We start from the raw sequence: 24,238 nt of genomic DNA, 5'->3' as shown, positions 1-24,238 counted from the left end.
TTGGCATTTTAATTAAGTTATGTGTTAATGGTTTAGCAGTGACTACAAGCCATGCCCATAATAAACTGTCAGGGTTTAGGCCATGCCCAACAATAAACTAAGGTTTTTAGGTTTCTATGTAGTACCAGCCACTTGTCTCAACTGTATAGCAGTAGTAAAATGTACTTAAAACCTGTTTACCATGAGTAACTTTTACTTGTGGTATACATCTAACTTTACATTTTAGCCTAGAATGAGCTGTATATCAATGGTTATGTCACTAATATGAGCCATTTAATAATGATGAGGATGAGTGTTAGTGTTATTAGTGAATATCGGATCGGTTATCGGTATCGGCTAATTCTGTTGCTTAATATCGGTTATCGGAATAATCGGCTAATTTGGATATCGGTGCAACACTAATAGAAAGTCCTTGCAGTAGTACAGAAGAATCGGATTACAAACCACTGAGTTATGATTCCAAACCACTGAGTTATGATTCCAAAGCCAACTACGTGTAGCATATGCGAGATCGAGATACTCTAATAGAACAGTCACCCTAATAGAGCATTCAGCTACGTTTATAATTTACTCCATTATAGAATTATATTACATTGCAAGTTATTCTGTAGGGACTTCAGCTACAAACAAGTCACCCAGTAGTCAGATCAGCTAGAAGAAGGTACCTAATAGAGAGTTCAGCTACAAAGAAACCATCATGTAGGGAGTTCAGCTGCAAACAAATCACCCTGTAGAGAATTCAGCTACAAACAAATTGCCCTGCAGAGAGATCAGCTAGAAGATGTTACCTTGTAGAGAGTTCAGTTGCTAAGAAACCATCGTGTAGAGAGTTCAGCTGCAAACAAATCTCCCATTAGAAAGCTCCACTATGAACAGATCACCCTGTAGAGAGTTCAGTTAGAAACAAGTCATCCTGTAGAGAGATCAGCTAGAAGAAGTCACCTTGTAGAGAGTTCAGCTACAAAGAAACCACCTGTAAAGAGTTCAGCTAGAAACAAGTCACCCTGTAAAGAGTTCAGCTAGAAGAATTACATTGTAGAAAGTTCAGCTACAAAGAAACTACCATGTAGTTCAGCTGCAAGCAAATCACCTTGTACAGAGATCAGCTACAAACAAATCACCCTGTAGAGAGATCAGCTAGAAACTAGACTCATTGTCAATGTAAGGAGTTCAGCTACAAGCAAATCACTCTGTAGAGAGTTCAGCTAAAACAAATCAACTTGCAGAGAGATCAGCTACAAACAAATCACCTTATAGAGAGTTCAGCTACAAAGTACCCTGTAGAGAGGTCAGCTACACGCAAATCAACTTGTAGAAGATCAGCTACAAACAAATTACCCTGTAGAGGGATCAGCTAGAAACTAGACACAATGTAAGGAGTTCAGCTACAAGCAAATCATCCTGTACAGAGTTCAGCTACAAACAAATCAACCTGTAGAGCGATCAGCTAGAAACAAATCGCCCTGAAGAGAGGTCAGCTACAAAAAATCACCCTGTAGAGAGATCAGCTAGAAACAAATCACCCTGAAGAGAGGTCAGCTACAAACAAATCAACCTTTAGAGTGATCAGCAATAAACAAATCAACTTGTAGAGAGATCAGCTAGAAACAATTCAACCTGCAGAGGAGATCAGCTACAAACAAATCAGCTTGTAGAGAGATCAGTTACACACAAATCGGGAGATAAGCTAGAAACAAATCACCCTATAGAGAGTTCAGCTACAAAAAATCACCCTGTAGAGACATCAACTAGAAACTAGACACAATGCAAGGAGTTCAGCTACAAGCAATCACTTTTCAGCTAAAACAAATCAACCTGCAGAGAGATCAGCTACAAACAAATCACATTATAGAGAGTTCAGCTACAAACAAATTACCCTGTAGAGAGATCGGCTACAAACAAATCAACCTGCAGAGAGATCAGCTACACACAAATCAACTTGTAGAGAGATCAGCTACAAACAAATCATCCTGTAGAGAGATCAGCTAGAAACTAGACACAATGTAAGGAGTTCAGCTACAAGCAAATCACCCTGTAGAGAGTTCAGCTACAAACAAATCAACCTGTAGAGCGATCAGCTACAAACAAATCACCCCGAAGAGAGGTCAGCTACAAAATATCACCCTGTAGAGAGATCAGCTAGAAACAAATCACCCTGAAGAGAGGGCAGCTACAAAAAATCACCTTGTAGAAAGATCAACTACAAACAAAACACTTTGCAGAGAGTTCAGCTACAACAAATCAACCTTTAGAGCGATTAACAACAAACAAATCAACTTGTAGAGAGATTATTTAGAAACAAATCAACCTGCAGAGAGATCAGCTACAAACAAATCAGCTTGTAGAGAGATCAGTTACACACAAATCAACCTGTAAAGAGATAAGCTAGAAACAAACTACCCTGTAGAGAGTTCAGTTTAAAAAAAATCACCCTGTAGAGACATCAGCTAGAAACTAGACACAATGTAATGAGTTTAGCTACAAGCAAATCACCCTGTAGAGAGTTCAGCTAAAACAAATCAACCTCCAGAGAGAACGGCTACAAACATATCACCTTATAGAGAGTTCAGCTACAAACAAATTGCCCAGTAGAGATATCAGCTACAATAAATCAACCTGCAGAGAGATTAGCTACACATAAATCAACATGTAGAGAGATCAGCTACAAACAAATCACCCTGTAGAGAGATCAGCTAGAAACTAGACACAATGTAAGGAGTTCAGCTACAAGCAAATCACCCTTTAGTGAGTTCAGCTACAAACAAATCAACCTGCAGTGAGATCACCTACAAAAACGCACCTTGTATAGAGTTCAGTTACAAACAAATTACCCTTTAGAGAGATCAGCTAGAAGAATTCACCTTGTAGAGAGTTCAGCAATAAAGAAACCACCATGTAGAGAGTTCAGCTGCAAACAAATCACCCTGTAGAAACTTCAGTTACAAACAAATCACCCAGTAGAAAGATCAGCTAGAAGAAGTTACCTTGTAGAGAGTTCAGCTACAAAGAAACCATCATGTAGAGAGTTCAGCTACAAAGAAATTATCCCGTAGAGAGTTCAGCTGGAAGAAGTCACCTTGTAAAGAGTTCAGCTACAAAGAAACCATCATGTAGAGAGTTTAGCTGCAAAAAATCACCTGTAGAGAGTTCAGCTAGAAACAAATCATCCTGTAGAGAGATCAGCTAGAAGAGGTCACCTTGTAGAGAGTTCAGCTACAAAGAAACCACCACATAAAGAGTTCAGCTGCAAATAAATCACTTGTAGAGAGTTCAGCTACAAACAAATCCCCCTGTAGAGGGATCAGCTAGAAGAAGTCATCTTGTAGAGAGTTCAGCTACAAAGAAACCATCATGTAGAGAGTTCAGCTACAAACAAATCACCCTGTAGAGAGATCAGCTAGGAGAAGTTACCTTGTAGATAGTTCAGCTACAAAGAAACCGCCATGTAGGGAGTTCAGCCTCAAACAAACCACCCTGTAGAGAATTCAACTACAACAAATCACCATGTAGAGAAGAAGTTACCTTGTAGAGAGAGTTCAACTACAAAGAAACCATCATGTAGAGAATTCAGCTACAAAGAAACCACCATGTAGAGAGTTTAGCTGCAAACAAATCACCTGTAGAGAGTTCAGCTAGAAACAAATCACTCCGTAGAGAGATCAACTGGAAGAAGTAACCTTGTAGAGAATTCAGCTACAATAAAACCATCATGGAGAGAGTTCAGCTGCAAAAAAATCACCCTGTAGAGAGTTCAGCTACAAAAAAAATCACCCTGTAGAGAGTTCAGCTAGATGAAGTCATCTTATAGAGAGTTCAGCTACAAAGAAACCACCATTTAGAGAGTTTAGCTGCAAACAAATCACCTGTAGAGAGTTCAGCTAGAAACAAATCATCCTGTAGAGAGACCAGCTAGAAGAGGTCACCTTGTAGAGAGTTCAGCTACAAAGAAACCATCCTGTAGATAGTTCAGCTACATTTCAAGTCACCCAGTAGAGAGATCAGCTGCAATAAAATATCCTGTGGGGAATAATGGGCATGTAATAAATATAGTATACTAGTGAATTTAAAAATTGTTAATTTAGAAATGGAAGTAGGGATCAAGCGATAAAAACTACTGAAACAAGTGATTTGAATGATGGCAACTATTACAACATAGCTTTGTGGGGAAATCCTTACATTGGCATCTCACCACGTCACCATATATGTTCAATGCCAAAGTAGGGATTTCCCCACAAAGCTATGTTGTAATAGTTGCCATCATTCAAATCACTTGTTTCAGTAGTTTTTATCGCTTGATCCCTACTTCCATTTCTAAATTAACAATCTAATCCAAAACAGCCAAGCTGTAAAAAAACAGTGCGGCCATCAAAAAGGCTATGGTGAAAAAAGATGTGAAATCCAAGGTGGCGGCCAAGAAATGGCTGTGATGGTAGGTTAATGGTAAAAATTTTAATAACGACAATTCAAGTGAATTTTTGTGCCACTTGGTCTTGGCAAAAAAATTCACCTAAATTGCCGTTATTAAAATTTTTACCATTAACCTACCATCACAGCCATTTCTTGGCCTACACCTTGGATTTCACATCTTTTTTCACCATATCCTTTTTGAGGGCCGCACTGTTTTTTTACAGCTTGGCTGTTTTGGATTAGATTTAATTTCTTTTTGTATTTGTATACCCCAAAGCCGCCTATGGCCAGCTTTGGGACTTTTTTAACCTGTCTTTTTTTCTTTACTACAGGAAGAAGAAAATGTGAAGCAGATGTACTTTAAATATTTCTGATTTTATCAGTAAATGTACAAATTATATATATAATACATATATTTATCATAGAACTCTCCATGGTGGTTTCTTTGTAACTGAACACTCTACAAGGTGACTTCCTCTTGCTGCTCTCTCTACAGGGTGAATGTTTGTAGCTGAACAATCTACAAGGTAACTTCTTCTAGCTGATCTATCTACAGGGTGATTTGTTTGTAGCTGAACTATCTACAAGGTAAATTCTTTTAGCTGATCTCTCTACAGGGTGATTTGTTTGTAGCTGAATTCTGTGCAGGTGATTTGTTTGCAGCTGAGCTCTTTACCGAATGGTTTCTTTGTATCTGAACTCTCTACAAGGTAACTTCTTCTAACTGATCTTTCTACAGGGCAATTTGTTTGTGGCTGGATTTTCTACAGGGTGATTTCTTTGCAGCTGAACTCTCTACATGGTGGTTTCTTTGTAACTGAACTCTCTACAAGGTAATTTCTTCTAGCTGATCTCTCTACAGGGAGATTTGTTTGTAGCTGAACTCTCTACAGGTGATTTGTTTGCAGCTGAACTCTACGTGATGGTTTCTTTATAGCTGAACTCTCCACAAGGTAACTTCTTCTAGCTGATCTTTCTACAGGGTGATTTGTTTGTAGCTGAACTCTCTACAAGGAAACTTATTCTAGCTGATCTCTCTACAGGGAGATTTGTTTGTAGCTGAATTCTCTACAGGTGATTTGTTTGCAGCTGAACTCTCTACATGATGGTTTCTTTGTAACTGAACTCTCTACAAGGTAATTTCTTCTAGCTAATCTCTCTACAGGGAGATTTATTTGTAGCTGAACTCTCTACAGGTGATTTGTTTGCAGCTGAACTCTCTACATGATGGTTTCTTTGTAGCTGAACTCTCTACAAGGTAACTTCTTCTAGCTGATCTTTCTACAGGGTGATTTGCTTGTAGCTGAACTTTCTACAAGGAAACTTCTTCTAGCTGATCTCTCTACAGGGAGATTTGTTTGTAGCTGAACTCTCTACACGTGATTTCTTTGCAGCTGAACTCTCTACATGATGCTTTCTTTGTAGCTGAACTCTCTACAAGGTGACTTCTTCTAGCTGATCTTTCTACAGGGAGATTTGTTTGTAGCTGAACTCTCTACATGATGGTTTCTTTGTAACTGAACTCTCTACAAGGTAATTTCTTCTAGCTGATCTCTCTACAGGGAGATTTGTTTGTAGCTGAACTCTCTACATGGTAGTTTCTTTGCAGCTGAACTCTACAAGGTGATTTCTTCTAGCTGAACTATCTCTTTCCATAGTTGCATGAACTCCCTACAAGGTAACTTCTTCTAGCTGATCTCTCTACAGGGTGAATTTTTTGTAGCTGATCACTCTACAGGGTGAATTGTTTTTAGCTGATCTCTATACACATTACCTGTTTCTAGCTGATCTCTTGAATTCTCTTCAGGGTGACTGCTCTATTAGGATGGCTGCTCTATTAGAGTATCTTGATCTCACACTTGCTGCACCAAGTTGGATTTCGTGTTATAACTCCGTGGCTTTAAGTCTGATTCTTCTACACCATTGAAGAGCCTTTCTAAGATGATTACTCCATCTATACAGCGATTTTCAAAGCATTACCCCAAGCGGTTTATCTGATAGACGTGGCAAGTAATAGTTTTTTATTAGCTAATCTCGATTGCATAATTGTTACACACTGTTGGTTTTTTCGTTGTATCTTTCTGGTTTTTAGCTCGATTTCTTTCAAACCACAAAAGGTTTGAGGTTCAATAGTTAACCTATTCACCCACCGATTTTTAACTTCTTCCCATACGCGGTTTACCCTGTAGGCGTGACAACATATTGGTGTTATTTTTCGTGAATAATCGATCATAACTCTTTTCCTGTTTATCGTATGCTAGCCAAAGTTGGTACAGAGATGCGCCTTTATACCCTGCTTCAGTGTGCCAAATTTCAAGGCAATCGGATATGGCGTTCGCGTTTTATAGCAGTTTTTGTAAGTGTGTGAAAAGAGGAAGAAAAATAAGAAGAAAAATAAAACGAAGAAACTAAGCCAATATTTGAAGTCGCATATCTCGGGAATGCTTGAAGCGATTTCGCTCAAATTTGGAATGTGGAGTGCTGAAGGTGGAGGGAGTGTCCACAGCAAAAATCGTCTTGTTTCATCAAGGCAGCACAGAGCTACGGAGGTGCGAAAATTGCGTTTTCTTCCTTCCTGTCAATATACTCACGGGTGTTGCGCGCCGGCTTCTTTGGCCGCACGACACACTACCGTGTGTCTTGATTTTTAAATTCACTAGTTTGTTAACTTTTTTTGGTATAGGTATATAGCTATTATTGATCTTTGGCACTGACTGCTCTATTAGAGTATCTTGTTCGCTTTATGCAAGCTGCTCAATTACTAAATTGATAGGCATGCAGGGTTTCTATCTCCTGTTTTCTACAATTAGTTACAGCTGGACCGTTAATAATGGGCGTGGTCCGCAGATCGTTAAGTACGAGCACGCGCTCTGATTGATAAGGGCGTGGCAGTGTGTTCTTACTTCACTAGGCTGTTTGATCGCTTTGCAAGTGTTGCTATACAGGCATCTACTTGCCCTTACAGTACGGAATCCGTTATTAGTTTTGTGGTGTCCGAATACGGCTGCTCTAAGGAAAGTGTCGATACGAATTATTAACGCCTCCGTGACTGGAAAAGAAGAAGACGATCCGTAATTGAAGATAAAAGGAAAGGCAAAGCGCAGAAGGCAGACACTCGTCGGAACCCGAAAAGGCACATCCCAGCAGTGAGTTAAATATTGTGGCAAAGAATGGTGATCCTTCGCTGCTTCGTTTGGCCTGTAGCCTTGCGAATGTGGTCAGGCAGGCAGGCAGGCTGGCAGGTAGACGAAAATTTCTGTTTTAGCGATTTTTTAGAAATAAAATTCCAGCACTTTTCTAGTCGTTTCCTGATATATAACGCTAGAAATAAAGTTAGAAACTTGAAGACTCTTTAGTAAAAGGTTTATTTGCTGTGTGAGATATTTCTAGGATGATTTTTGAGGGATCGAAATTTGCCAAATCCACCCCGATCCCTACTTAAACAGTACTATCGTACTGTTTGATAATTTGTATAATTACTAATAAAATCAAAATAATTGGAGTATTAAATATCTTCTTTAAGTTCTTTTCTTATTCCTGTGGTAAATAAAAAAACACATGGGTTACAAAAGCCCCAAAGCCAGCCATAGGCCGGCTTTGCAGTATACAAAAAAGAAGTGATATCTAATCAAAAACAGCCAAGCTGTAAAAAAAGGTGCGGCCCCCATAAAGGCCATGGTGAAAAAAGATGTGAAATCGAAGGTGGCGGCCAAGAAATGGCTGTGGTGGTAGGTTAATGGTTAAATTTTAATAACAAAAATTCAGGTGAATTTGGTGCCAAGACCAAGCGACACAAAATTCACCTGAATTATTGTTATTAAAATTTAACCATTAACCTACCATCACAGCCATTTCTTGGCCGCCACCTTGGATTTCACATCTTTTTTCACCATGGTCTTTATAGGGGCCGCACCTTTTTTTACAGCTTGGCTGTTTTTGATTAGATATATATATATATATATATATATATGTTGCTGAATTTTATATTTTTTTCTCTGTACAGCATTTGTCAACATAAAAGAACTTGAGAGACACCAAACACTAGGTATTGTGACTGGTGTGTGTGAGTTCTTGGAATGGTTTTCTCTGATATTTTTTGTGACAATGCAAGTAAGTATATACAATTAACCTGCAAATATTCTCAATAGGGTGCAGACTTTTGTGATGCCAGGGAATAACTCCATAGCTAGTTAGTCTCCTGGTGATATTGTAGATGGAAGGAATACACTTTTGTGTGCCAACCTAAGGGATATGGGGCACCCTCAGAAAGTTAGATGAATGAATGTAGTAGCATTTCAGAATATTTATTTGACTGTTCTATTAGGGTGATTACTCTATTAAACATCATGATAAAGATATATTCCTTACTAGTATATTAAAAATTATGAATTTAAAAATGAAGTAGGGATCCAAGTGATAAAAAGTAGTGAAACAAGAGATGAACAATGGTAGTTTTTACAGCATAGCTCAGTGGAAAATCCCTACTTTGGTATTGAACACAAAATAATTGTTATACTATGCCAAAGTAGGGATTTCTCACTGAGTTATGCTGTAATAACTACCATTGTTCATCTCTTGTTTCGCTACTTTGTATCGCTTGGATCCCTACTTCATTTTTAAATTTATAATTTTTAATATACTAGTTTGTTTAGTTTTTATTAAAGTATACAGCTAGCTATAAACATGTGACTGTTCTATTAGGGTGACTGCTGTATTACGATTATAGACTAGAGTATCTTGAATCAGCCTACCAACTTGAAGGTGTGTGGCCACAAATGCAGCTAGCATAAAAGGAGTGTGGTCTTGATCGATAAATCGATAATATGTAGAATAAAGAATGGGCATAATCTTGTGATCTATTGTGGAGTACCGGTACCTCAGTACAGTAGCGTAGTCCAAGCACCTTAAATAATTTTTAGGCATCTATTATGCTGCTTAAAGAAAGTGTTGATATGGAAAATTAACGCATCAATATGGTTTCGTTGGATGAAGAAGAAGACAAGCAGCCTGATTGAAGATAAAAGAAAAGACAAGGCACACACGGCATACACTTGTCGTAACCCCAAAAGGCACATCCCACCGGTGAGCTTGTTGTTGTGGCATAAAATGGTGACTTTGTGCTGCTTCGTTTGGGCTCTAGGCTTGCGACTGTGGTGAGGCGATGAGACTAAAATTGGAGTTTTTAGCTATTTTTAAGATTTTATATCCGGTCACCTGTAAGTGTTTTGTCATATTTAATGCTGTTTTATGTATTATATGGACTAGTACTATTCCGTAAAGGTGATTTTCGCCACGTTAAATGTCTGTAGGATGATTTTTAAAGGTGGAATTTTCGGTGGCACGCGTAACATTCACCACGATTCCTACTTAAACAGTACAACCATACCATTTGATAGTAAGTAAATACTAGTGCATGCAAGGACAGCTCCATGAGTGACAGTTTTCCAAATTTTCTATTACTTTAAATCTAGAGGGATCGGGGTCATTCTTTCCCAGCAAAATGAGCAAATTGTTGAAAATTATGTTTTCTGAAATATTTGGTAACAATTTTTCACCAAAGTTTTTGGAGCTGACACTTTGAACTTAATGTACGCTGCAGGTGCTGGCATAGTGTCAGGAGTAAACTAAGTAGAGCTATGTGAAGTTTGAAGTATACAACAGACATGGATGCCATTCTGGGGTCTGAGGGCATGCCCCCAGGAAACATTTCAGGTTTAAGCACTCTGATACTACTTTTACTGTGTAGGTATATAATTATACAGGTAAACCTATTAGGGTAGTTGACTGCTCTATTAGAGTATTTCGTTCTGAACCTTTGAAAAATCAACCTAATATAATTGACTGGTTTCTGGAAACCTCTGAACACCCTGGATTTGTTGTCCCTGTGAATTCCTCGACTTCTGACTTATATTACTTATTTTTTATGAGCTCAAGTTGATACGATTTGTAAATTTCATATTTAACTAGTGGCCCAAGGGGTCTGCAATTTGGAAACCCTGTGTAAGATTTAATTGTAAGATTTCAAATTTAATTTAGTTTTGGCAATATTTTGCAACATGATTTTGAGATTTCAGAGCAAATCTTGAATACTTCAGTTGTGTGAGGTTAGATTTCAGATTGTAAATCTGTAGCAAGCTGTGTTTTCTGCCCAGTAAATACAGCTATACTTCTACGCTGTTAATTAACTCATGCAATTGTATCCTTTTTCAGGCTGTTCGTGTGACTGTTGCTTGTAGTTACATTAAAACTTCAGGGTTAGAGCTCAGGACAAGGCCTTTTGCTCATGCAGAGACACAACAACTTGAGCTGGATTCATTTTTGCTTTACACTAGCAGCATCACTGTGGATGTAAGTAAACTTGTAATTTATAATGATAATGTCATCTTTATTTTTCAGGTACGTCTTGTGCACATTCCTATGAAGCCACTATTGGTTGCACCAGTTCTGTTTTCTGTAGCAGTTATTTGGAGATCATTTTTTAGAGAATCATTTACATGGACATAGTGAATTTAAGAACTGTTTGTAAAAATGTCTATAGGACACATATGAATGGAATTTCACAATATGAAACCTTTGTGTTTGCTGACGGTGCACAAAAATTGCATGAGAAACAGCTACATTAATCATAATGTTTAAGTAGCTATACGGCTAGGTTTGGTAATTTCAAAGGCTACAATTTCTGTTTATTAGGTCAAGTAATCCCAAGGCTGCAGCACATGTACAAGTTGCTGTCATACCCTATGTAGCTATAGCTTCAGTGCTGTGCATCACTGCATGTAAAGTAACTATTATATAAGACTGTATACGTAATTTAGGGGGCATCTCCAAACTGCATGTACGCTTAACATCATCAATGTGCTTTTCTTGAAATTCCACAAACATCTTTTCTGAGTTCATCAGTAACAGTTTTCATAGCTTTCATTGTGATATCTTCCATAACTTCTGTTTTAGAACTCCCCCTAGCTCCTTATTGTCACCCTATGAAACAATGCAGTGGTAATGGAAGCACAAAACATATTCTCTACTTGAAAACATAGTCTACAAACAGTAATAGACTAAGTATATTGCTGCTTAATCACATCACTCTCTATTCCTAGCTATTTACACTATAACTACTTTAATAAAAATAACGTCATGGGCTGAATCTCTGCCCTCCCCCCAAAAGATTATGACGTTAACCGTACCAAAACCAGTTTGGACATGCCCTCTTGTATTGCATTGTATTGTGTCCTGTGCAGGAATCATGTATGATTATAATGCACAGGTGTAATTATAAAAGTGTCCAAATCATTACAAAACTCAGTGTATGTGAAAACTGTCCACTCTTGTATTTAGTTGATTAAAATAGCCACTGCGTAAAAAGGAGGGAACGGGAGTTAAACAATCATCTGGAATATCAGCTAAACAATGAATGATTTTGTACAGCATTTGTAATTTTAATTTTTCCTTCTCTAGGGTGGGTAGATCGAGATCAGTTAACATTGTGGAAACACTGGAGAATCTCATACCTCTCAACTGTCACGCCTCCGGCGTGAGTCTCACGATTTGAGGTGCAATCTCACGCTCACACGCCCAAGGTATTGAATCTCACGCCTACAAGCAATGTGGCTTCAGTATTAGAACCAAAAAGTTTGTAACTGAAACTTTGGATATCGCGGATTGTGCATCCGTTGTCATAAGGCCAATGAATTTGATATTTGTATTTGAAATACTCTAATAGAGCAGTCACTTTTACTCTAATGGAGCAATGAGCTATACTCTAATGGAAAAATCACTTGTTATACGGATCAGTAACGTATTTTAGCTATTTAATGCAGGAGTAATCAATGTAGACTCACTTTTTTGGCAGAAATCTTCATGTTTGAGATGTGTGTTGTGCTTTTAGAAAATAATGAATAATAACCGCCCTCCCGCATCAAATTTTCAAAAATCTGAGCAAGAAACTAATCAAGTTTCATTGGCCTAAATTGATTGGGGGATTCGACCAAATAGCCAATCAAATGTGATGCACATCCGTGGTCACCAATGTCTATGGTGTCACGTGAAAATGGGCCAATGAGAACGAAATTTGAATGGAAGTCCTCACATTTGATTGGCTATTTGGTCGAATCCAAAAAAGATTTATGACAACGGATGCGCAATCCGCGATATGCAATCTGCGATAGTTATGTAGTTGTGAACAGTTGTGTCACGTGATCATTCTCACGTGATCCCTGGTATTTAAACGAAGAAGTGGCGCTGGATCAGACATGTGTGTGGCTTTGGTCAGAACACTGGATTAAGACATGGCTGGGGACAACAGAGTGAGATGTAAAATAAAAGAGTAAAAGAATGTTTTGACTGCCTTGTATCTACAAGTGTTATTTGAGCTGTGTTGGGCTAAAGTGATCACGTGATGCCATGGATACACCGCAAAATGAAAATAGCAACTAAGTGTGGCTGAACATTAAAAAAGATTGTGGCATTCCAGTGCCTTCAAAGGATAGCTAAAAGTGCACTGCCAGAATACCAGAATTCAATGGATACGTCAGTGTGCTCAACTAATTCTAGTGTGTGGCATAGCAGATGGTAGCATAATGTATCGTATACAGATACAACTGAGCCTGCATAAACAGGTGGATAGATAGAAAGCATAAGTGCACAACTACACATTATCAGCCTAAGGGCACAGTTTATGTATGTTGTACTTGTTCACTCCAACAGGTTGTATGGGATGGATGGCAGTTTGTTGATCTCACTCCTGGCAAAGGCTACAGGTTGAGAGCTCTGGATTGAATCTAGAAAAGTCTTTATAGCACATTCTTGCGGCAGATCTCTGTACAGCTTCTTGTTAACACGTGTGTCAGTGGGAGGAAGCATACTCCATAATAGGGCGAACCATTGCTTTACAAATATTACATTTAACTGTGGGAGGGCATTGATAAATATTACGATGAAAGAATGCATTAATTCTGGTGGCTTTACTAGCAATTTGTTTTGTGTGTTACAGCATAGATAATAGACACCCTATAGTCTACAGTTAGTCTCGCGTGGCCCACGCGAGACTATGTTACAGTATTCACCCTATACACTAATACACCTACCAATAATTATAAGCTGTAGCTATATGTACCCCCACACAAAAGGAAAAGGGTGGTCTGGTCTGGGCACGATCGAGACTATACGCAGTTCTATTATCTATGCAGTCATGGTACTAGATGCACATGATCATCGGATCGGAGGCGTATCGTTCAACTAAAATGGCGATGTCACAATTGCAAAGTAATGTTTTCCTCAACGAGACAGAGTGTAATACACCTGCTAAGAGTGGAGAATCTCAGTCTATCGATAGAAAATCAATTTTGCTTCTTACTAGTACAACATCAACGGTGGACGATGGATCAAAATTGACACCGACTGTGACCCCTGTGTCAGGATCCGCAGTTATGAGTTCAGTGACTTTCACAGATAGACATACTGAAGTCAGACTAAACATTGGTGACGCTGACATTATCGATGCTAGATTATTTCTTGGAGATGTTGTGGTAATCATTACCTATATCAGTGTTGTAGAGTACGAGTAACTCATCATAATAATTATGTATCATGATCAGTCATCCAGGTACAGGGTCCAAAATTCCAAAAAATCTTGTGCAAGATTAGGCCATACCTATTTGAATTGTTGTTGCTCGGACCCGACCTACCCAATTTTGCTCGAATTTTGCACTAAGAAAAGGAAAAATTAAGACCACCTGACTCCTAGAATTTAATTTGTAATCGGTGCAAAAAAGATACTAACAGTCAGTGTGTAAAATCTTGAAAGGTAACATTATATGCGCACAGTTCCCTTAAAAAGCCAGTGTACCTCTGCTTCTTGGCTAACATATAGCTATATACTTCAGTGTCGTCCACGACTCATTGGGCTATATGTATGTAGCTACTGGCTACATTTATTTCCCTTTACAATAGCTATAACTACGTAGCTTATAACTATAAAGTATTTGACATGTCTTCTGACACTAGTAGCTACGTATACAAATATTAATATAAATTAAACATTTCTGAAATTAACTAGCTAGCTGTTTTTTTGTTTGTTTGTTTGTGTTTGCCTATTGTTTTTGTTGTAAAATAAATCCGAGCAGCAACTTTTCAAGTAGATATATCCTTATAACTATACGTAGCTACTATGATACAATTCAGCAATTGAATGGAATGTTCAGTGAAATATTCAAGGTGTCCAGTAAGACCACTTATTGTTAAGGCCATACCTATTTGAAAAGTTGTTGCTTGGATTTTCTTTGCTACAAAATGAGTCGGTCGGTATGCAAAAAAGTTTCAGGTTTCAGACATGACATGTGATCACAATTAAATTAAAGAAGAAAGAAATTGTACTACACTGCACATGTCTGCAGACATGGCAAATACCTTCTAGCTAGCTACAAGCCACATAGCTAGTAGCTATATGCGTATATAGCCCAATGACAGCACTGAAGTTTCATATCATAGATTCTCATTGGGGAAGCACTTAAGCTTGTCCTAAGGGATCGATGCCTGCGGATAAAACTGCACAGATTATATATTAGGAAATATAATAATATTATTGAGTGCAAAATTTTACTTGCTGACTGTTCTATTAGAGTGTGTTAATCATTCAGCAACATTTAACACATTAAATTCTAGAGTTACGTGGTTTATTCTTATTTAATTTCTGGGTTGATGGGGTCATTTCATATCAGGGGTTAAAAAAGGGCTAGTTGTCAAAAAGCTAGTTGTAATCTCTTTTGGCTAGTTGAAAATGGTGATTGGGCTAGTTGTAAAACTTCGACAAAAATAGCCAGCTACACAACAGAAAAGTATAAACTCAAGGTTATACAGTGGAACCTCAGTTATCTGAACCCCTTGGGACCAGGGGTGATCCATAGGTCTGAAAAGTCTGTATCTTTGAAACTGTGTATAAACAACATTAAAAAATAGCATAAAGAAATTATTTTTAAATATCAGTATTTTCAATTACCCTAATAGAACAGTCACCAGTCAAATAGAGTATTCATTTCCATAGTGTTCAGACACTTAATTAATTATTAGTCTTTTGTGTACCCTACCATTTTTAAATTACAATGAATAATGAGCCACCTGTGCACATCTAACTTTTCTAATCTAATCAAATTATAAAATGAATAAGAACCATTGAGAGGACTAAATCAAACACTCTAATGCCAAATTAAACACCAAAGATATTACTATTGTGTAATGACAAATGAAATCACATAAATTGCATCTCCAGTGTGTTGAAACACCACTAGAAACAATGTAGGGGCAACTACTTTTTAAAAGTAGCTCGACTTGCAACTGAACTATTTAGCTACAGTTACATATTACCTATAAAATATAATAACTATAATAAATTACATATTATATGTGACCAGATTTTACAAAACCGATCCAAATCTCAGGCAAAATCAAACTAACACCACCCGCTACACTATCGTACTACTAGTTTTGACCCTCAGTACTACTCAAACTACTCGAGGCTGGTTTTAATAGACGTCTTTTATAGGTGGTGTGGAGTGCTCAAATGGCGGTTTCAGGCCTTGTGAAGGACCTGGCTTGGAAAGAATCATTGGTTGACTGGTGGACAGTCTTATAATGTTGGCCAGACGTTTTCTCTGTTGATTTTGCTACATATCAGCCACTAAGGAGCCAGCACAGCCCCGTATTCTCGTGTCTGGACTCCAATCATGGTCTGCCTCCATTTTGAGGTCTATCTCTTGCCCTCCCCACCACCCTCACCCTCCACCCCTTTGTGAGCACTCGTGATACTACTTTGCTCATCCAACTGCTCAGATTTTCTATCTTATTTGGCAGGAAACTCTACAAGCAGTTACAAGTATTGGAAGTGGTCTGAAAGGTAATAGCTTGATGCATATTTTGTGTGAATTTCATACGCGTGCTTGCTATCCTTGGCAAGCTATGCTGATTTGAATTCTTTAAAACTTTTTATCTCGAAACTTCTAATGTGCAATTTGGATCGTTTTTCCAAAATCCAGTCACATATTACTTTGTGTCCACATGTACAGCCTTAAGCTGTCACATGTGCAACTACCACCTTATCACTTGACATGATTGTGTTGTTGGACAATGTGTAAATCTTGGTTATAATTGTAAGAAGCTAGTGAATAAGTTTCATTCAGTAGGCTTCATTACTTCGTTGCGGTTAAGCACTACTTAGTGGATTACTAACAAGATTAGTAACTTCATTACTTGTAGACATAAAAGTACTTAATATTAGACTCATTACAGTAGCTTCAATACTTAGGTAACCTGCTACATTTGTAAGTAAAGTGACTTGACTTATATCACTGGTTTTTATAGCATATTTCGTTATATTACTTGGTTACCCCAAAAAAATAATTATTACATAACGGGTTACATAAGTAATGCGTTACCCCCAACATTGGCTAGAAATAATTATCGTATAATGGTTTGCTAATGGTTAAATCTTTTGGGTCTGAATGGTAGAATTCTACTGTAAAATGGTGACTTACTCATAGATACCTGTCTAGACAACTATAGGTTGAGATGTCTGAGCCTTTCTTCATGAAGATGATATGACTTATATATAGGTGGTGCCCAATAATACTTTGATATTCTAGGGTTAGGTGCCTTTTAAACCAATAGTGGAGTGTATGGAATTCAAATTAATGAACAACGTATACTTTTCTGTGTGTCCAAGGAGCCTCCTAGCAGTTACATTTGAGCTGGTTGTCAGTTACAATACCAAATCCTTTCTTCACTGGTTTGTTCAATATAGATTATTTGGGCTAGGATATCCATCCTGAAACTTTTTGAGCAGCCTCTTGTACTTCTCACCTATGCTTCATTGTGTCTGTTTGGGGGGCCATCCTGTCTGCTGTCAAGATTAGAGAGGGTGAAATTAGAGTGATTTATGGATTGATCATGAGGAAATTTAATCATGTTGGTGTGCTGTCATAGAACGTGCTGTTTTTTTGTTTTTTTGTGTAGTTTTAGTTGGTGAATATCAAGAAATCATATATATATATATAAGATGAATACAAAAATAGAAAAATTTAAGAAGGAGAATAGGGATCACTGAAAAAAAGCCATGAAACAAGAAGGGATTGCTGGGGTGGTAATGTAAACCACAAATCCCTATTTTGACTCTCTGTAGCTACATGCTCTGTCATTTTGAAATGAATCAAAATAGGGATTTGTAGTTTACATTGCCATCCCAGCGATCCCTTCTTGTTTCATGGCTTTTTTCAGCGATCCCTATTCTCCCTCTTAAGATTTCCAATTTCTAAATTCATCTAGTTGATGTACGTTTTATTAATCCAGTGATGGATTATGGATTTCTTTGAAGACTGGTGAATAGTGTAATTTTACATTCTGCATAGTAACACCGTCAATGTTTCAGTACGTACACACATTAAACTGATCAAATTGCAATGTGCATACAGACTGAGAGAATCCTAATATGAGCTACAATTTACATTACTGGTGCCTTTAATAGCCGTCAAATTCAGTGCAAGGATTGTGTTGTACACTTGACTGCATTATTAGAGTATTTATATGACTGCTCTATTAGAGTATTTAATCTGGATAACCTGCCAATGTACAATAATCACGGAGCGCAAAAAAACTGCTTCAACAAAGTCTTCAGCACAGATTAAGCTTCCTGGCCTATACTGAATTTAATAAAGACAGATTCTATTAGCCACAAGCAGCACACACCAAAAAACCTAACTGATTGATGACCAGCCTCTTGCAGGTGTCACTCAGCAATGCTATTTAGGAATACTTTTTGATTATTGTCTTCAGTGGAATACTCAGGTGTCTGAAGTGTGTTGCAAGTGCTCTTACTATTTATATCTCATTGGATGCAGTCACAAACATCTACCTGTTTCCCTTCTTAAGTTGCTAATGGAGTCCCTCATTTCATCGCACTTCATATATGCTCTACCAGTGTGGGGACCCCTCTTCTCAATCATCAAGTTAGCTGCTTACAGCATATACAGAATAGGGTAGTCTTCTCCCTTAAGAAGTTTGATCATGTGTCTTTACCACGTAAACAGCTAGGTTGGCCTTACATATTGAGATCCGTAGCTTGGCAGCATTTCATTGTTACTGTGTTAGTCACCAGTGCCTACAACTACAACCTCCAATAACATTTAGTTGCTCTCACACCTATAACACTCGATGTAAGGCCTATTTTGCTAACATCACTTACCATCATCTGGCTAGAACACAGCAATATTTTCGACATAGTGCCACTTGCTGGTGGAATAAGTTACCATTTGAAGTGCCCCGCAAGCATGGAGAATTTGTTACTTTAGCGAAGACAACTATATGACTATAATAATAGTTAATTTGTGTATTATTTAATTGTGTATTATTTAAGTGTGTTGCTTTGTATTTGTCATGTCTTGTATGTTTTTCAGTTTTGTACTTGTGTATTTGTATGCATCTCAGTGTACTCTGACATGGAAGAACAGCTATGCCGAATGTCATGAGTTTAATCAAAAAATCAAATCAAATATCTGAGCATGGTCTTGACTTGTGTGGCTTCTCATGCGTAATGGCATTTTGACAAGAAGAAACAGTCCGGTTTGGCTGTTTCCATCCAAAAACGAAATTAAAAATTAGGTCTAGGACACAAGGAAGGACTCAGTAAGCATGGCGATGTAATTTTAGCACGAAAAATTGAATAACGTTTGCTGTGCATGAGTAAAACAAAGTAGTATTATGAATAATAATCATAATAAAATAATTTTCAAAATTAAAACATGGGAAAAGAGATCACTGAAAAAGGTAAAGAAACAAGGGTCAAGCAAGACAGCATGTTAAACACACAGAGATCTCTATTTGGACTCAATGGATATGGTATAGCTAGAGACTATATAATGAAAAGCAGTAGTTGTATATAAATAGGGGCAGATAAATACTGAGAATGATCAGTAAGCACTGAGAATGCTTCTGTATAAATGTTTATTTGAGTCCAAATAGAGATCTCTGTGTATTTAACATGCTGGCTCATTTTACCCTTGTTCCTTTACTTTTTTCAGTGATCTCTATTCCCATGTGTTAATTTTTGAAAATTATTTTTACACTAGTTTGTTTACTTTTTATAAATCCATTTATGGATAGCTAACATGATAATAAGAGGTGCTAGTGGTGCTTGATATTACACAGTACTAAACATGAATATCAAGTTAGTCATCGTGTCTGTGAAGTAGTCAGGTAATATTATCTGAGTTAGCAAACATGTTTCCATACTCTATTGAATGTACTTACTATACAGTTTTGACATATCGAATTATAGGCGGTGTATAGCATGCTGTCGTCAGCAATAGTATGGCTTCTCATTTGTGCAGCTATGTGATCACAATAAGTCAAGTACACAGTGGTACACTACAACATTGTTGCTCTGGTATGAACATATACTGTGGTTTAATATGGGTAATGATATTTATAAAGTTTTCAAATAAAATTGTTAACATAAATAAATTGGATACTTATTAACACAATTAACATGTTGGTCACCCTTGCAGAAACTAAGTCAGAAGATCAATGGCAAAGTGAACCTACAACACTTTTATTCATTCATTTTGACTTAATATTTTCCAGTGGACCTAAATTTCTTCCAAATTAACTTCCAAGGTTTCTTTCGTGGTTGGGGGAGCTTCCTAAGGTGATGCTTAGGTGTGTGTTCTATTAGGATTTGGCCAAAAACATAGGCAATCTCTAATATGAACCCACTATCGTGGTTCATGATATAGATCTAAACACATACTTTCTGGGGTGCTTATGGATTTTTTTGATGAAATAATTATAATTTGACAAATCATTATGCTTTTGATTTGTCATATTCGTTAATTTTTTCTTTTGTCAAAATTTCCTGTTGTACAGTATCAGTGATATCGATACTCATGGCATCATATTACCCATCTCTATCTGCAATACTACTCAGAACATCAGTGATTGTTAGGTATGTTGTGTATTGACTCCATTAATCGTAAGTATGCAGATACCTATTAGGAGGTTTCTACCATTTTAGAGATCATCTCCTGAGACCTCATTATTTCCCGAAGATCAAAGGTCTTTATATGTACCATTTTCTAATTGACATGCCTTAGAACCTAAGCTAATTTGGGGAATAAATGTTGCCATAAGTGAATTGCACAAACCTTTCAAATAAATGTGTTATATACATTACTTGCTCTGTTGGTAGTAAACCAATTGCCAGTGGCTGATTTAATGTTTTACAGGAAACTCTACCCGATGGAAGACAATCAACCAGCCATGCCCTGAAGATTTGTAATCAGACCATTGTAGCTCCTTACCGTGTATTCTTAAAATTGGTATGAAACAGCATGCACGTCACCCAGTATTAATATTGACCTTTGTATATAATATATTACTTTAGATTGGATGGAGAAAATTTTCATCTACAATGGATTTACATGAATCAAGAATCAGAAAAGTTTTAAATATTTTGTACCCATCTGTCATTTTTTTGATGATTTTGTTAACACTTGCAACACGGGCAGTGGTATGCTTTGATCGAACCCAGGTAATATTTTGATGGTACAACTATGTATGTGGTACTGGTATACATTTTGAAGTTGCTATTTTTAAGTGAGAAGATGATTCTTCTGTTTGTAGATTGTATGCCTTCTCTCTATTAGGAACACCTCTGCGGTAAAGCATAACACTAATTCCAACAGGTCTAAAGATCTATATAGCTGCACACCGTTTTTGTATGTAAAGAAGCCAAGTTTTCTTGATCCCTTAAGGACATTGCTAACATGTATACAGGTGCTGACACATTAATATATACTACATGCTACTGTAGGAAGTATCTAGGAGTTCATGAGCAGACAAAACCTAATTCTGTAACTTAACAACATTTGCAATCTCTTGGCAGTACTTTGTAGAAAATTATAGCTCTTACTGTTATGTGCATCCTGTTTTATCTTCTGGTAGTACAATTCTGAAAACACAGTGTGAAAACTTTCATGTCATTGATGATTCTTTCATGTGCTAGTACTCTCTGTTACAACCATTTTAGGTTAACGATGAAAGGATAAATGGTTCATTCAGTTATATTGAATGTAATAATACTCCTGAGTATACCATATACAGTGTAATTATAATAGTGTCTTATCTACTTGGACTATATCTATTTCGGATTGCATACCCCGAATACTTGGTGACTCTCATTGAAAAAGTAAGATAATATACATGAGCCATCAGTATTAATTTGTGGGATCTATTTACTTGAAGGTATTTTTGAACTTTGCTGATAACTATGGAAAATTTTCTCAGAAAAAACTACTTCTACATATGAGGTTGTATAATATTTCATTTGGTGTAGCTACTTACGTATGTATATTAAGATATTTATTTGGCATTGGTGTGACATGGATGATGTTTTCAATTATTGTAAACATACTGCGTGTCAAGTCTCTTCGATTGTTAGAAAAGGACACATATTTTGAGCAACTTACTTCCTATAATATATCATATTTAAAAGAAGAATATGGAATGGGATTGTAAGTTTTGATGTATTGTTATTATATTTGTTTTTCAAGTTATATTTTAGACAACCTCCATTAGAGAATTATGAGTTACGTGTGGCATTAGTATTAATAACAGTGTCTGGATTTACTCTAGTTGACTTACTCTATCTTGCACTGGTCATGAATTATGCACTGCAGTGTCAGTTGATCTTCTTTGCAGTCTGTGCTGCAGTCAATAAATTTAGGACTATTCATTATCAGGTGGATGCAGCTATAAAGGTAGCACAATGTAATCTACTCTTAAATTATACTTTTTGTTACAGGAAATTAGACAGTTGCAAGATTTTTTAGTTGTATTAAATGGTAAACTTGCTTCTTTAATTTCACTTGAACTATTTATATTTGCTGGAAGCTGCATCCAAAGTAAGCATATTCTGTATCATAATAGATTTATATTATTGATTGGGGGTACAGTTACTTCAAAATAGTAGCCAGTTACTTGTTACTCTTGATCTTAGTTTCTGTAAAAGTAACTAGTGGCTATGTTGCTAGTTAATTTATGTATCAACACTTTTGTTTGTATGATTATTGCTGCTCAGATGTATGTCCCTAAGCAAGGGAAGAGTTATATATGATTAATTACTCACAAGCATAATGAATATTTTAATTCATAGAGAACAGTACACAGAATGTATCTACTTAATTTGGCTGTAGTATGCTTGGTGCCAAAACTTCAGATGGTTTTTGCGATAATTTCAGATGGTTTCATGATTGCTAGTAACTATGAAATTATTTTAACTAGTTAGTGTTGTAACATGGTTACACTTTGGAAAGTAATTAGTTACAAGTTACTGGATGAAACTAAGTATGTTGCTTGCATGGTTACTTTAACATTACTAATATTTACTGCCAACTCTGCATGTAGTTGTGTTCTTTTCAATATAATAAACAGCTATTAGATTTGAACTGCTGTTGTCAGCTGCTCAGCTCATATAATTTTTACTTTACTTATGAAATTCTTGTTCGATATTAAAAGTTTACACAATTTACCAATTGAAATCTACTGGGAATATGTTATAGAAGTCTTCAATGTGCACTCTTAGAGTATCATATAAATATGTAACAAATAGTCATATAAAACCTGCTATACAATACTTTGTAACTTCTGCCTTCCATAATCATCATAGATAAAAAAAGTAATTGGGTAAAACACAAGCCCAAAAGCCAGCTGGAAAAGTGGAATCCATACAAAATAAAGAGCTAAGCTATAAACAGTTGTGGCATAAGGGGGAGGGAGTTGTAAAATCAAAGGTGGTGATTGGCAATAACATCATGCCACCTTTGTTTTTTATCTAGGCTTTTGTTGAAGGTCATATCTTTATTTACAGCTTAGCTGTTTTCACATGACTCTGAATATTATGTATTTTTGTAACTAATGGTATGATATAACAGCACTGTATTTGCACAGCCCTTACTAATTTGAGTGAATTAGATGAACGTCAGACTACATTCATCATTGGTGTTTGTGAATTCTTTACATCTTTTACTCTTCTGTTTTTTGTGGTGATGCAGGTGAGATATCTAAGTGCATTATATCTCTGTATGCTAAGTAAATATTTGTAGGCTGTTCGTGTAACTGTTGCTTGTGCTCAAATTAAACTCTTAGGATTAGAACTCAGGGCAAGACCATTTGCTTATGCAAGGACACACCAAATTGAACTGGACTCATTTTTACTTTACACTAGTAGCATCACTATGAATGTAAGTAAACTTAACATTTTAATGTTGCTATTTTCTTCCTTGCTTAAAGGCACGTCTTATACACATTCCTATGAAGCCACTATTGGTTGCACCAGTGCTGTTTTCTGTGGCAGTTATTTGGAGAACTTTTTTTAACAAACTCAATAAAGTGGATATAGTAAATGATTAATCATTTTGTATGATACAGAAATATTTGCAAGTGTATCTTTACAAAGTGTTTTTCTGTATGTAACACTAGTTTGAAATCTTCAGCTATGTAATTATCAAATTTCTATGACTTGGTATAGTAGTATTTGATGTGGCCATAGTAGTTCCATAATGCAGGATATGAAGATAAACTTATAAAGCAAGATATGGACTTTAGAAAGATGATCCAAATCACACATTAGTAGTTTCGAAGTACGGTTTTAAAGAATTCAAGTCAGCATAACTTGCCAAGGATAGCAAGCACGCATATGAAATGCACACAAAAGATGCATCAGTCTATTACCTTTCAGACCTCTTCTGCTTGTAAAGTTTCCTGCCAAATTAGATAGAAAATTGGAGATAGA

At 36.7% G+C, this 24,238-nt stretch overlaps 2 protein-coding genes across 6 annotated transcripts in view; both read left to right on the top strand.

The window, feature by feature from the left end:
• Positions 1–10,993, top strand: part of LOC136240296 (uncharacterized) — a 51,129-nt gene extending 40,136 nt beyond the window's left edge. For 2 of the 3 annotated variants that reach the window (XR_010693766.1, XR_010693765.1), the window contains exons 10-11: positions 8,411–8,517; positions 10,618–10,755. Coding sequence is in view for 1 of the 3 variants with exons in the window: in XM_066031241.1 (XP_065887313.1) it covers positions 8,411–8,517; positions 10,618–10,755; positions 10,804–10,911 (353 nt within the window). In the remaining 2 variants the exon portion in view is untranslated. Of the gene's footprint in view, positions 1–8,410; positions 8,518–10,617; positions 10,756–10,803 lie in introns of those variants that run through there. The other variant, XM_066031241.1, reaches the window with a different exon arrangement.
• Positions 10,994–13,588: 2,595 nt separating this feature from the next.
• Positions 13,589–23,963, top strand: LOC136240810 (uncharacterized). Of its 3 annotated transcripts, XM_066031869.1 has the most exons (11): positions 13,592–13,931; positions 20,673–20,765; positions 20,831–20,977; positions 21,476–21,634; positions 21,691–21,755; positions 21,804–21,959; positions 22,010–22,205; positions 22,250–22,349; positions 23,395–23,498; positions 23,550–23,687; positions 23,737–23,963. In XM_066031869.1, the coding sequence occupies exons 1-11, from the start codon at positions 13,605–13,607 to the stop codon at positions 23,854–23,856; spliced, it is 1,605 nt and encodes a 534-aa protein (XP_065887941.1). In that variant the 5' UTR covers positions 13,592–13,604; the 3' UTR covers positions 23,857–23,963. The 3 variants fall into 3 exon arrangements, 2 of the variants coding, with proteins under 2 accessions (XP_065887941.1, XP_065887940.1); XR_010693983.1 differs by having other exon boundaries at positions 13,589–13,931; positions 21,691–21,959; positions 23,593–23,687; positions 23,737–23,780; XM_066031868.1 differs by having other exon boundaries at positions 21,691–21,959.
• The last annotated feature ends 275 nt before the right edge of the window (positions 23,964–24,238 follow it).

This window comes from Dysidea avara, chromosome 12 (genome assembly GCF_963678975.1).
Source record: "Dysidea avara chromosome 12, odDysAvar1.4, whole genome shotgun sequence".
Lineage (NCBI taxonomy): Eukaryota > Metazoa > Porifera > Demospongiae > Dictyoceratida > Dysideidae > Dysidea > Dysidea avara.
This window is presented reverse-complemented; position numbering and strand designations above follow the sequence as displayed.

What these genes read in the sequence shown, in the direction of transcription:
- LOC136240810 (XM_066031868.1), top strand. Translation starts at nt 13,605, where the DNA reads ATGCACATGATCATCGGATCGGAGGCGTATCGTTCAACTAAAATGGCG. An exon ending in TGGTGACTCTCATTGAAAAA is followed by an intron (nt 21,635 to 21,690) that starts GTAAGATAATAT and finishes ATTTACTTGAAG; the next exon opens with GTATTTTTGAACTTTGCTGA. An exon ending in TGCTGGAAGCTGCATCCAAA is followed by an intron (nt 22,350 to 23,394) that starts GTAAGCATATTC and finishes GTATTTGCACAG; the next exon opens with CCCTTACTAATTTGAGTGAA.